Source organism: Marmota marmota, unplaced genomic scaffold (genome assembly GCF_001458135.2).
Source record: "Marmota marmota marmota unplaced genomic scaffold, marMar, whole genome shotgun sequence".
Lineage (NCBI taxonomy): Eukaryota > Metazoa > Chordata > Mammalia > Rodentia > Sciuridae > Marmota > Marmota marmota.
The window spans coordinates 8,843,398-8,857,672 of record NW_026000261.1 but is presented as its reverse complement, the minus strand read 5'-3'; the positions used below and the strand labels follow the sequence as shown (position 1 = coordinate 8,857,672).

General features: G+C 34.5%; 1 protein-coding gene across 1 annotated transcript in view; it reads left to right on the top strand.

Annotated features, from left to right (window-relative positions):
* The window catches only part of Nrk (Nik related kinase), a 126,444-nt gene that overhangs the window by 1,784 nt on the left and 110,385 nt on the right, over positions 1–14,275 (top strand). The window contains exon 2 of the mRNA XM_048796871.1: positions 7,840–7,906. Coding sequence (XP_048652828.1) covers positions 7,840–7,906 — 67 coding nt within the window. The remainder of the gene's footprint in view (positions 1–7,839; positions 7,907–14,275) is intronic.

The window sequence follows — 14,275 nt, the reverse complement described above, 5'->3', positions numbered from 1 at the left end:
AGATCTGGGCCACTTGCCGGTAAGTGAAGGACGCCTGTCACCCTCTAAGTACTCTATTTCTTCAAGTTCTGAGCACAAGGGAGAGAGTAGAGTCTCCAGAGCAGGAGTTGGCCAGGACTTCGACGGAACAGCAGGCGCGGAAGGGGACCTGGGAAACTGGCAGGAGGAATAGACACCCCTAAGTACCCAGGACCGCATCAAACTCCACCAAAAGGCAAAGGGAAGGGGCGGCGGTGGGGTGAAGGGGTGGCAGTGGTCCCTAAACAGTGGTACATTTTCAAAAGGCACCCTGCTTTGTCTAGCGGCACTTGGGTACCTATCCCAGAGGAGCTCAAAGAAAGGCCAAAAAGTGCGAAGTCCCTTGACTTCCTAAGAGTACTCCTTCCTCTTACAGGCTACCCGTCTTTTTCTTCTTTTGCCAGAGGAGATGCCTGTTCGTCGAGTGACCTTTACTTTTAGGTGACAACGGGTTTGAAAATTACGCATTGGAGTCTAACTTTTCTCACTTTCTAATAGCAATTTCTAAAACTTTATTCTCGCCAGGACAATGTTCCCAATTTTAGTGTTGCAGGACCGAAAAGAACTCGACGCCGTTTGGGAAAGAAGTTAATTCTGCACATCCCCATTTTAAAAAAAAGTATTATGCTTCCTAGTTATCCAGATTTATCTTTTTCTCGTGGATTTCATATGCTGGTTGTCCTGTTGCCCAATGCCCAGTTTTCTCCACACTTGTAATTGATTGGTGAGCTATTATTGCCATCGTTATTAGCAGACTTATTATTTTAGCCGTGTCGTTTATTTCATTGGCATCTGGTTTCTGGCTGATATTGGATCCCACCCAAATCCGTTTTTCAAGTTCCCTTTTTAGATTGGCATTTCACTTGCACCCTCTCTTGAATGCAAAGGGCCCCTGGACTCTCAGAAAGGGAAATAAGCAGGCACTGTGCTGGAATGATCCCCAGGCATCTGTAGTTCAGGGCAGTGGCCTGCTTGCTTTGGGAAAAGCTAAATATTAACCTTGAGGTTATAAGACTATTCAAAGTTGCTTTGCCTTAATTTTATTTATATTTGGCCTTTAAAGATTGTGTTCATGATAATGACAGATGCCTGACCCCCACAAAAAATGTGGCTTTCTCTAAACCTCGCCATATAACTTTACACAACAATGTTGTGTCTGTGGAGGGAGGCAATGTACAGGAGTAACATTTAGCAAATTGTTCACAGTCATTGAAAAAACAAACCTCAATACACACATTTAGAATTACAAATATTAGAATTGCAATTATTGTTGCACCTTCATAAAATAAGACCATAGAACTTTTTTAAAGTAACTTTTCTACCCCACATGCACCTGAAATTCCTTCTCTACAATGTATACATAATATTTCTGGAATATGGAGGCCTCAACTGGTGGCTTTCTTTCTGAATAGAATTTTTATATTCAGATAAAGATTCAATCACAATGAAATGTCACACTTCTCCAAAATTCTCTGTATATGGTGGGAGAAGAGAGAGAGAAAGACAACCAAACTAGGGCAGATATGTAAAACCACACATGGACAAACTGAAAAAAAAAAAAAAACTCCTTTCTAAAAATGACTAAAGAGAGGAATGGGAAAGGACTCCTAGAAATGATCAGGTAGGGAATTCCACATCCAATGAGTAAAAGAAGTGAAAATGTTATTTCCACAAAATAAATGGGGGGGGGACATAAATAAATGGTCATGGCCTGGGACATAATAATTTGTGAAAGTCCAGAAGATATGCAGAAAGGCTGCAATCTTTATATTGGTGGAGTATGACTTTTCTGAAGGTTAAGTAGGGAAGACCACAAGTGGGGAGGGGATCAAGCTGAGGTTAATTTGTAATGTAGGGAGTACTAGATGCAAAACCTTAGGGCACCAATGGTTGGCCCCATCTTATAAATCTCATGAAAATCTCAAAAAGTCCTCAGCTCCTAAAAATTCTTAAATTTATAAATTTTATAAGGAGCCATTTTGCCCATCTCTGAGGTAATTATGCGTGATATTTTCCCTCCCCAAACACTCATATCCAAACCCTAAGATATATAGTGTAAGAACAACACACCCTTCAGAATTTCCTTTATGTCAAATTTTTAGTTATGTGGAAATTATTGTTGCTTTGGTGACTAAGGTATATACCAATGATTTGGAATTTTATTTTTTTACATTTGACTTATTTCCAGAGCCTTTAAAGAAGTATAAATAAATGAAGAGAATAAAAGTTATCTAAGTTATTCGTGTGAAAATTTGCACTTTGCACATTGATGCAAAGGAGAGATTGTAAAGCAAGGAAAGAAACCTGCATATGGTGGTATCCCTCGAAATAATTATCCTCAATAGGACAAATGTGAAGATCAGACCATTAGCACTGTCAATACCAAGTAAAACAGTTTGGCAACTGCCAGGTAATGAGGGGAGATTCAAATCTTGGACTGTCAAATTGATCAAAAATTATCTTGCAGCACACAGAAATATAATTAAATATTGGTCTAGTTTAAGGTTCATACATTATATGCTCTGCAGTGCTGGACAGATAAATGACCACAAGGGGGAAAAAAAAAAAACCTTGAGAGAGAACAGGCTTGCTGTGTGAACTGAGATTTTAAAGAAAGTGGTTTGTGGAAAGTTTCTGGTATTTTTATTGGATGGATAATATTTGCAAATTCAAACATGAAGCAGAAGTGGAAGGTGGGAAAGCAGGAAAGGGAAAGAAAATTACACAATATTTACAATTAAGAGTTTTAATGTTATATAATTATAAAACTTTTTTGTATAATACCATCGAGTCATAAGAAAGTTAATACTAATATCAGTGAATAATAGGCCAATTCTATCATACTTGTGTAATTGATGGGTTGCTGTAATTGTCCCTGATCTCCTATTGAACAAATATTTCTTATAGGTAGAAAAAATAGAAAGTGCAGAAGTTTGCGGTTTGTGGTTCCTTTTTGAAAAGGGTATTATTGCAAAGCCTTTTGGCTTTATACATTTCTTTATGTGAGTGTGTGTGTATTTTTTCACCTTTCCCATCAGCAATACCCGGAGTGTGTGTGTGTGTGTGTGTGTGTGTGTGTGTGTGTGTATTTTTTCTCCTTAGTATGCCTGTGTCACTCAATACTTGGGACTGGAAACTATTTCTTCATCTCCAAATCTGGCATGTCTTTCACTATGATTGTCCCCTCTGCCTTCTGTGCCCAGTACGGTAATGACATTCCCCAGGGCTGTGGCCTTGGTATTTGACACTGCCATGTGTAGTCCTAATCTATATTGGGGTCAGGATTAGACAGGCCTTGAGGACCATAGTGGCAGAGGTGATCTGAAATAGTACATGATCCAAAACTATATTTGAATTACATTAGGTTTATATTTAAATATAACTGCTAACTCTCCCATTCCCTGCCACCCAGATCAAACCTGTTTTCCACTTTCAGTAATGAGAAAATTCCCACTTTACAAAGTCCTTTAGCTCCTGTTGTTTGGAAGCAGTTTTACTTTAAAGTCCACAAGGATTAAAATATTCAGTGTATCTTCCATTACACATAGAGCATCACCTTAGTTTGACATTGTACTTCAATCTATTTTCTGTCTTTTTATCCAGATTCTAGAGATGTGCTTTTCATATGTTGATGCACAAAAACAGTATGCAAGAATCATCTGGGGATCTTGGGGATCCATCCTAGGAAATTCTTATTTCAAAATTCAATATTAGGCCCAAATAATCTGTATTTTTAACAGAATTCTCCATATTATTCTTATAGAAAGGGAGCCTATGCAATCCACAGTTTGAGAAGCACTGATCTATAAGAAGAGATTTTTCCGTTCTAAATATTCCACTTGAATTGTGAAATAAATTCCTTGAATTATGCCTGGATGTCACTCTAACTTGTTTCCTATCATTGCCATCATTTTTAGGTTTTATCTTTTCATAAAATCACTCTTCCTAATTTTTAAAACAAAAAAGTCTCTGCTATCTCATTCTAGGTACTGCACAATCTCCTTCCTTTTGCTTCTTGACTACTGGAATACTTTCCCTCATACTTCTTCTTTTCTATCCTAAATTTAAAATACCTTTACTTATTTTGGTGACTATTTTTAAAATTTCCATTTCTCCTTAAGTCTCTGCCATATTTGGTTTTGTGGGTCATACTGCTTTGATGGTATCTCCCTTGACCAGTAAACACTGCCTTCTAGTGGTCCTTTTTCTTCCTGTTACCCCCCGCCCCACCCCGCGCCACCCTTTTTAAATTAATCATCAAGGTGCTCAATCCTTTTCCTCTCCCCTTGAATTCAGAAGACAGACAGGATTTTCCAAAATTTTGAATTTCAGGTAATAGTTAGACTAGGACTTTTAAATTGTAGAAGATAATTTAGACAGGTAGGAAAAATATCATGAAAATATTTATCGAAAAATGTTATAGTCCCCAAATATTTTAAAACTATGATTTTTAGTAATTTTCCTTACTGAAAAGCTTTACCAATTGGAATTTCTCCTTTATTATTTTGTTTACCCAAATGGAACACAAAGTCTACTGAAACCCCAAATAATCTACAAATTGATATAGAAGTCATAAATAGATATATCTTTCCTATTCTGGTATTCTTATCTCAGTGTGGCAGAGCAGTGGAAAGGTTTGAGTAATATGAAGATGCCTGTGATGTAGACCTCATAATTTCACAGTGATCACAAAGAGAGTTCCTTTTAAATTCTTCCTTCCTTGGGAGCCCAGAATAAACTTGCTCTGAGAAAGTGGAAAGTATAAGAAATTGAGTATTATTAACTTAATAATTGGCACAGTTCTTCCCTCTTTTTTTCCAATTTGACAACCATTTATTCTTGAAAGATAGTAGCTTTGAGACAGGAAATTAAAATAAAACGAATGAAAACAATATAGTCTTTGAATATGTAGGTACTAAGTTGAGCTTCTTTAAAAAACAGGACATTTTATAAAAAAACATTTTATTAAATGTGAGCAAGAATACAATAAAGATGGTTTGGTTATTTGTGGGTAGGAGACAGTTTCCTGACAACACAGATACAGAGAAAATAAAGCCTCTATAAGTCCATAGACGTTTTATTATTATAGTACACTTCCTTGGATTCTCTTTAAAGCAATTACCACCAAGTACAAATCTAAGTTTAAGGAGCACATGTTATTGAAGGCTAGAAACAGCATTAAAAAAAATTAACTGTGCTCAGAGATTCAGAAAAAAAGTTGTGTACACAATACCACAATCCTCTAACAAATGGCATCTTTTTCAGCTAAAGGGAAGCCTTAACTATAACAAAGAATGGTTTACCAATATGAATCAGTTAACATGTATGAATTTTCTGAAAGTGACCAGCAGCTGTTTCTCCAAAACTACTAATTTCTAAAATACATCCTTTAATAATATTCTTCAAGAAAACATGCTAAAGTGATAAAGTCTCTAAGCTTGTCATTTAGTGATTTCTTTATTGCCTAACTTTTCCCCATAAGTTTTGCAATGAATTATAACAAAAGTGATAAGCTTAATATCAAGGGCATTATAACAATCTATTTTTACCTCTCAATTCCTGAATAATGTCATCTTTTCGTTGGGAATATACTTCCTGAACTATTTGCTTATACTCATAACTCTATTGTTATATTAATTTTGATGATGATTTTGAGAAAGTAGGCTGCTGCTTTAACAATGATCATATTAATCCAGTGGAAACATCTGGATTTTAGAATGGTAGAAATTTTAGAGCTTGGAAATCACCTAACACAACATCTTCATATTATATGTATGGAAACTGAATTCCAGAGAGAGTAAATAACTCACCCAGGGTCATATAGTTAATTAATGGCAGAGCTGGGGTTAAAACTTAAATCTCCTGACTCTCCATCTAGTTGAATATTTGTTGACTGACGCAATTTCAGAGCTGTGTCATTTTCCTCTGACAGTTTTGCTAGATGACACAAACATCATGCCAATATTAAGAAGTCTATGATTTAATTTGTATACGTTGCATATATTCAATAGTTTTTCTGTTTAATTTGCTTGTCATAGTGATAAAAATGTTTTCTACCAGGATTAAATATGTTTTCTATACGTAATGAGAATTTTCAAGAACTTGTCAAAGTTTCTATGTACATGTTTCTATGTATAATAAGTATATCAATTTTTGTATAAGTTGGCATCTACTAATGTCTCATTTAAGTATTATAAAAATAGTCTGAGAATTCATAAAGTAAAAATTTCAAAAAGCATTATTTTGTGGAAAATAAGAAAAGAACACCCATATTTAAAAGTAAAGAAATAATGCTTTAAGATGAATATGGAAGGCTTAAGATTCTGTCCATGAATATATTTTGTTTCCTATGATGCTATATTTAAACTTGAGTCTCAAAACTATCAACTTGTGTTATAAAAAGGCATTCAGCTGATGTAAATATTACTATTTAAAAATAAAACAAATAATATCTAGTTTTCCTAGCTGCTATTCTTTTAATGCCATGGTCTTGTTATTCATAAATAAATTTATTTCTTATTTATGAGTTATTGTAGAGAATGTAAATCAAACCTCATTGAGATTTCAACTCAAATTAAAATGGCAATCATTGAGAATAAAAATAATAATAAATGCTGGTAAGAATGTGGGGAGAAATGTACACTCATACATTGTTGGTAGGACTGCAGATTAGTACAAACACTTTGGAAAGCAATATGGAGTTTCCTCAAAAGATGAGGAACAGAACCACCATATGACTCAGCTATACCACTCCTTAATAAATATCCAAAAAGATCTAAAATCAGCATGCTGTAGTGATACAGGCACATCAATGTTTAGAGCATCATAATTCATGATAGCCAAGTTATATAACCAGCCCACGTACGTATCAACAGATAAATGGATAAATAAGATGTTAAATATATCACACATGCATGCATGCGTGCACACACACACACACACACACACTGGTATTTCACTCAGCTATAAATAAATATGAAATTATGGCATGTGCCAGTAAATGCATAAAACTGTATAGCACCATGCTATGTGAAATAAGCAATATCCAGGAATTCAAGGGTAGAATATTTTCTGTCATGTACAGAAGCTAGAGCAAAATAAGGAGGCAAGGGAGGGATTCCATGAAAATAGAAATCTCAGTGGAGTAGGAAGGGAGGAAGGACGGAAAAAGTGAGGAACTGTGAAATGAAATTGACAAGATTTTGCTACGTACATATATGAATACACCGCAGTAAATTTCACCATTATGTATAACTATAAAGCACCAGGGAGTGAAGGAAGAAAAGAGGAGGACAAATTTGGGACTGAAGTGGAGCTAATTATATTCGATGCAAATATGACTATGTCAAATTGAACCTCAATGTTATGTATAATTATAATGCACTAATAAAACATTATTATAGAGCTATTATAATCTTAATAAGTCATCTAGACTTTGGATCCAAAATCTAATGCTTTTGCTATATGTTAAACTTTCTGGCTGTCTGGTTAGCACTCAAAAATGGATACTGATTACTTCAACAGCAAGTAAGTGAATTTATTTCTATTTTGATTACCTTTCTAATTACATCATGAATTTTCCTCAGCTTCACATACTTGTATGTACTTAAAAGTTTTATAATAATTAATCACAACCATATTTAAGGTTTGTACCCCTGTTTCTCTTTTATAAATGATTCAACTCTATCCAAAATATTATGACATATCTATTCTTTTGGTAAAATGACACTTAAGTTCTTCAAATGTAAATTTTAGATGAATAAATAAGGCAGATTGGAATTTTCTCAAGAACATTGACATCTTTTTTTACTATTTTTTTCAGGATCCAACTGGAATATTCTCACTAGATAAAACCATTGGCCTTGGTACTTATGGAAGAATCTACTTGGTAAGTGGGATTAGATTATGTATTGATTTTTTCATTTTCTAATAACAACAATAATTTTCAGTTGAACCCTACATTGCAAGTCAAACAATGTAAAACATGACATTTTACTCTGAGAGATGAATCAAATTAAGATAGCATAGTTACATCTGTAAAACTTATTGTTTATTGTTTTTTTTTAATTTTTTTATTGGTTGTTCAAAACATTATAAAGCTATTGACATATCATATTTCATACAATAGATTCAAGTTGGTTACGAACTCCCAATTTTACCCCAAATACAGATTGCAGAATCACATCGGTTACACATCCACATTTTTACATAATGCCCTATTAGTAACTGTTGTATTCTGCTACCTTTACTATCCTCTACTATCCCCCCTCCCTCCCCTCCCATCTTCTCTCACTACCCCATCCACTGTAATTCATTTCTCTCCTTGTTTCTTTTCCCATTCCCCTCACAACCTCTTATATGTAATTTTGTATAACAATGAGGGTCTCCCTCCATTACCATGCAATTTCCCTTTCCTCTCCCTTTCCCTCCCACCTCATGTATCTGTTTAATGTTAATCTTTTCTTCCTGCTCTTCCTCCCTGCTCTGTTCTTAGTTGCTCTCATTATATCAAAGAAGACATTTGGTATTTGTTTTTTAGGGATTGGCTAGCTTCACTAAGCATAATCTGCTCTAGTGCCATCCATTTCCCTGCAAATTCTATGATTTTGTCATTTTTTAGTGCTGCGTAATACTCCATGGTGTATAAATGCCACATTTTTTTTATCCATTCATCTATTGAAGGGCATCTGGGTTGGTTCCACAGTCTAGCAATTGTGAATTGTGCTGCTATGAACATCGATGTAGCAGTATCCCTGTAGTACGCTCTTTTAAGGTCTTCAGGGAATAGTCCAAGAAGGGCAATAGCTGGGTCAAATGGTGGTTCCATTCCCAGCTTTCCCAGGAATCTCCATACTGCTTTCCAGATTGGCCGCACCAGTTTGCAGTCCCACCAGCAATGTACAAGAGTACCCTTTTCCCCACATCCTCTCCAGCACTTGTTGTTGTTTGACTTCATAATGGCTGCCAATCTTACTGGAGTGAGATGGTATCTTAGGGTGGTTTTGATTTGCATTTCTCTGACTGCTAGAGATGGTGAGGCATTTTTCATGTACTTGTTGATTGATTGTATGTCCTCCTCTGAGAAGTGTCTGTTCAGGTCTTTGGCCCATGTTTATTGTTACTAAAGTGATGGATTAATGAATCTATAGTGAACCGATCCACTTCACAAAATGGATGGATTAGTGAATCTATCTTAAACCAAACAATGCAACATATATTCTCAAATTATTAGCAGAAAATTAATAAAATCACCAATGCAAAGGAGAATTAATTCAAATGAAATGTACCCAAATAATATTACTTTTTATATTATATATCTGTGCCATTCTAATTATCCACATTCAACTTTAAACTGAATGTTATAAAAAGAAAAGTTATCATAAAATTCTCTATCATACTGCATACATGAGTGTGAATGTGTGTGTGTGTGTGTGTGTGTGTGTGTGATAAAGTTTGCTGAAGAATATAACAAGAAAAATCCTGCATTTGTTTAATGATTACATATTAAGCTCCATGGCACTCTGTTAGTCTTCAGGGATGAAGTGTTGGACAAAATAAGCAAAGATTCCTGCTTTTCCTAGGCGTATGATCTAGAAATATATGTATGTATGTGTGTGGAGTGGTTGTAGGAGCCACATAAGTAAGCACACACACACACATAAGACAAAACTGTGTAATTTCAATTGTAATGTATTATACATAAGAAAATTCCTAGTGACATAAAAACATAGAACTGGGCCTGGAGCCTTTATTTTATTGGAGTGTCAGTGTTGATCTCCCATCCCTTTCTAATTCAGATGGTGCCACCCTCTACTTTCTGACTCACATCTCTGGGGATGCATTTTCCCAGAAGGGGCTTCCTTTCTAACTCATCTACTGAGGTTGAGTGAGGTGACACATCTTAGATTTTGCACAAAAGCAACCATGTCATAGAATTTCAGTATTACAAATAGCATGGGGAGAGGTCCTACATGCAGAAAGAACCTTGGTGAGTATAAGGAACAGAGAATGCCAGTATTTATTTAAAAAAAAGATTTTTAAGCCATTTTGACCTTAGCTATTTATGGAACAAATAATCTAGAGACAGTGAGATGTTAGAGATTCAAATATATTATTTATGCTATCTTAATTGAGTATCATACTGAATGGTTATTCAACATTTGTGTGATCTTGATCAGTTTTGCCACTTAATTAATAGAAAATTACATGTTATGCATAGACGGAAGAAGTTCCTCTTCCTTATGACACATTTACAATTCCATTGCTTTATACGTATTTTAATTCCTGAGGGGTGTGTGTATGTGCCTGTGTGGGTGTATACATATTTATTTTGACTCAAAGGATTACAGCCTTCTCCTCCATCAAATATTAGAAGTAATCTCAAAAAAAGGTAAGAAGTAAAGGTAAGATTAGACAACATAGGGGGATAGTTTATCATCATCATTCATCAGAACTGTGATGCCATGCCTAGAAGAAAAGTCAAGAGGATAAACAGGTAAGTTGTGCATAAGAATTTCCTGTTTTAACACCTATTGAGTATAATATAAATTTGGTAAAATTCACTGAAGTTTTATTAGTTTAAACAAACACACATAGCCATGCAACTATTAATAGCTATTTTCAATATATATCTTAAGTTAATGACAGACTACCTTCAAGGGCTGTTCAACCAGTTCATTGTGCTATCCCAGCGGATGTGGTATGGTAATAGTTGTCATATACTTTTGCTGTAACATAAACCTACAATACTACTATACTTTTCCTGTATTTACTACATTTATTTTTCCTATATACTTACTACCATTTTATGTAGATAACAATTAAAGTAAATAATTATTTTATATTAATTTTTAGTTTAGCTATTTCTGAAATTTTCATTTCTTTATGTAGGTCCAAGTTTTTATCGGGTATGAAAAAGTTACACCTGAAGAATTCCCTTTAACATTTATTATAGCTCAGGGCTTGTAGTAATAAAGTCTCTGACATGGCATGGAAAGTATATATTTCTCATTCATTTATAAAAGACATTTACATTGAGTATAGGATTCCGGTTTGACATTTATTTTTTCAGCACTATAAAAATGTCACTCCATTGTCATCTGGATTACATAGTTTCTGAAGTCTGCTATAATTCTTATCTGCTTCTTTGTATTTTTTCTCTAGCAGAAACAGTCTTTAAGACTTTTCTCTCTCTTTGTTTTTCAGAAATTTAAATTTGAAATGTATAGAAAATTATTGTTTGTGTGCATGTGTGTTTTGATGGGGTATTTATCAAAGATAAGAGTTAGAGATCTTTGGTATTCTCTGAGATTCTTATATGTGACTTGAAATATTTCATTATTTTGTGGAAATGTTTGGCCTTTATCTCTTCAGATATTTATTTTGCCCTGTTCTCTTTCTTCCTTTTTAAATCCAATTTTATATGTGAAAGAACATTCAATATTACCCACAATTCTTAGTTGCTCAGATTGAGTGTGCTATAGGTATTTTCATTCTCTTTTTTCTTTTGTTTCTGTTTGGATCACTTTTTTCCTTGTCTTCACTTTCACTGATTCCTTTCTCAGCTCTTTTAAATCTACAAAGACTACCAAAGGCATTCTTCAGTTCTATCCCTTTCTTTTCATTGTTAGCACTTCTAGTTGACATTTTTATAGTTAACATCTTTGCTGAAGTCCCCTATTTGTTCATGCATGTTTTCCATATTTTTCACCAAAGGTTTCCTTGTATCAATCATCATTTTGTTAAGTTCTGTGACTGATGGTTTCAACAGCTAAGTCATATCCGAGGCTATTTATGTTGATTGCTTTGTCTCTTGAGAATGAACTCTCCCCCCTTTTATGCATCTTAAAATTTCTGTTTAAATGTTAGACATAGTAGATAGATGAGTGTAGATTGGAGTAAATAGTATTTGTGCCTTGAAGTGTGCACACTTGTTCAGCTAAATTGTTAATGTTGAGGTTGAATCAATCCAAAAGGAAATAAACTACACTTGGGTTATGTCATTGCTGTGGTTACCCTCAGTTTACTACCAGTTTCAGATTACTCTGTTACCTTGTACTTAGTATGGGAGTTAGTTTTATGGAAGGTTTTTCTCAATATTCACACTCTACCCTCAACTTCAGACGTTTCTGTTCATGTGGGCCTCAGAGAGATTCTCTCTCCATGCTCTTGCCCTCTCCTAGTAGTATACTGTCATTGCTTCTTACAAAGTGCTTATTAGCCTGGTGGTGTGAAGCAGAGAGGAATTCTCTGCTTTCCAGAATTAACCTTTCTTACAGATCTTGTGACCCTGGGTCATGGGAATGGGGCTTTCTTAGTTATCCTGACCCTCTCTTAGGGGTAGGACACACTTCTAATCATTTTGGCTCAGAACTAATTATTGCCTTCCTCCCAAAGTAAAAGACATTATGTTTTTAACTTTCCCCATTTGCAGTAGATCTTCTGTACCCTGAAAGAAATAGGGTTTGTTGTCTTTTCCTTAGAGCTTAAGATTTTTATTCCTTACAAAGAGAGAAACTGACTAAACTAAAAATGGTGACTTAACTTTCCCATGTGGTGACTTTTTTTTACTAGGTCTGTACCCTAAATCCATGCAGAAAAGCCTGTGTGTGTTTGTGTGTGTGTGTGTGTGTGTAAATTTCTCTTGTGTTTGTGGCTCCTAAGGATTCTGTACTCTCATGCAAGCCCACACTTGGTCGTTAGCAATTCATGAAAGAATAGTTGAACTTTTTTATACCTGCTTCTGTGGTGATCCTGTCATCTACTTGTAGCCACAGGTGAGCGAGTGCTCATGTCCCATCTCTCCTTGCAGGCACTTGTCTTTCTTCAGACTTAGGCTACTTTGGTTGCCTCAAGATTTCTCTCTGGATTGAAGAAAAGTTGTAATTTTTAAAATTACCCAGCTTTTTCATGTCATTAGGTTAGGATGGGCATGTTTTCCAGACTTCAGATCCCCATCAGAAGCAAGAAATCCATGTCAATTCTTTATGGCAGAATCTTCATGAAGTATTTGCCATATGCTTGGTCATGTACATATTCATAATTCCTAAGAATTTTATATGAACCTATTCAGATCCAGAAATAGAGAATATTTTTTACCATCAGATTTTCAAAGTAGAAACCTATGTTACTGAAAATAGTTGCTCTCAGCTTTATTTACACCACACAGATTCCCCCATCTCTCATGAACTTGACACCCTTTTTTTCTATCTCAAATTAATTTCCTTCTGCAAAAAATTTGGGAATGGTATCACTGAATAGTGATACCAGCCTCATGTTAAACAACCTGGGGTATGTACTAAACACTTTAAAAAGTTCATCTCCTTTACATCAACAATTCCACTTTTGGAAATTTATGATAACCATCAAAGATATAGTAAAAACATACAGATACCCATTGCAGTAGAAAGGTAACATATTGTAGTGAAAAGGGCCTGCTTTGACACACGCAGTTCTATCTAATTCAGTGCTATTTGGTCATTAATGAACTATGATCTTGAGCAAGTTACTTAACCTCTGAGTATACATTTCCTTATTTATACGAAGAAGCTAGAAATACTTACCTTGCAAGGTTTGATGAAATTCAGAAATAATATGTATAAAATGTTTGATCTATTGTAGATATCTGTTAAAATACAGTCAATACTATCTTTATTGTTATTATTTTAAAAAAGAACAATCCAATAACACTCTAAATAATAAAAACAAATATAAATGGATTATTTTGTATGCCATGTATCATTTTCCTGTAAAGCAGTGTTTATGAAATTATATAGTAGTATAGAACTATGCTTAAGACATTAAGTATTCTTTATTATACATACATCCTGATTATGATTATGTTTAAACATGCAGATGAAAATGGTGACTTAACTGTTTAAAATAATGAGACATTGGGTGTTTCTGTTTCTTTTTTATTTTTATTTTTTTAATTTTGGCACTGGGGATTAAACCCAAAGGTGCTTAACCACTGAGCCTCTTTTATTTCGAGGCAGGGTCACACAGTGTTGCTTAGGGCCTTGCTAAATTGCTGAGGCCTGCTTTGATCTCCTGTGTCAGTCTCCCAAGTAGATGGGATTATAGGTATGTGCCACCATGTCTGGCTGTGTTTTTCTACTATCTATATTTACTAGCCTATATTTTATAATATATATGTAAATATTATTTAAGTAATATATGTAAATATTATAAATGTTTCTGTGAATGTGTGTATATACATATATTTTTTATATATTCATATAATTATATATTCATATAA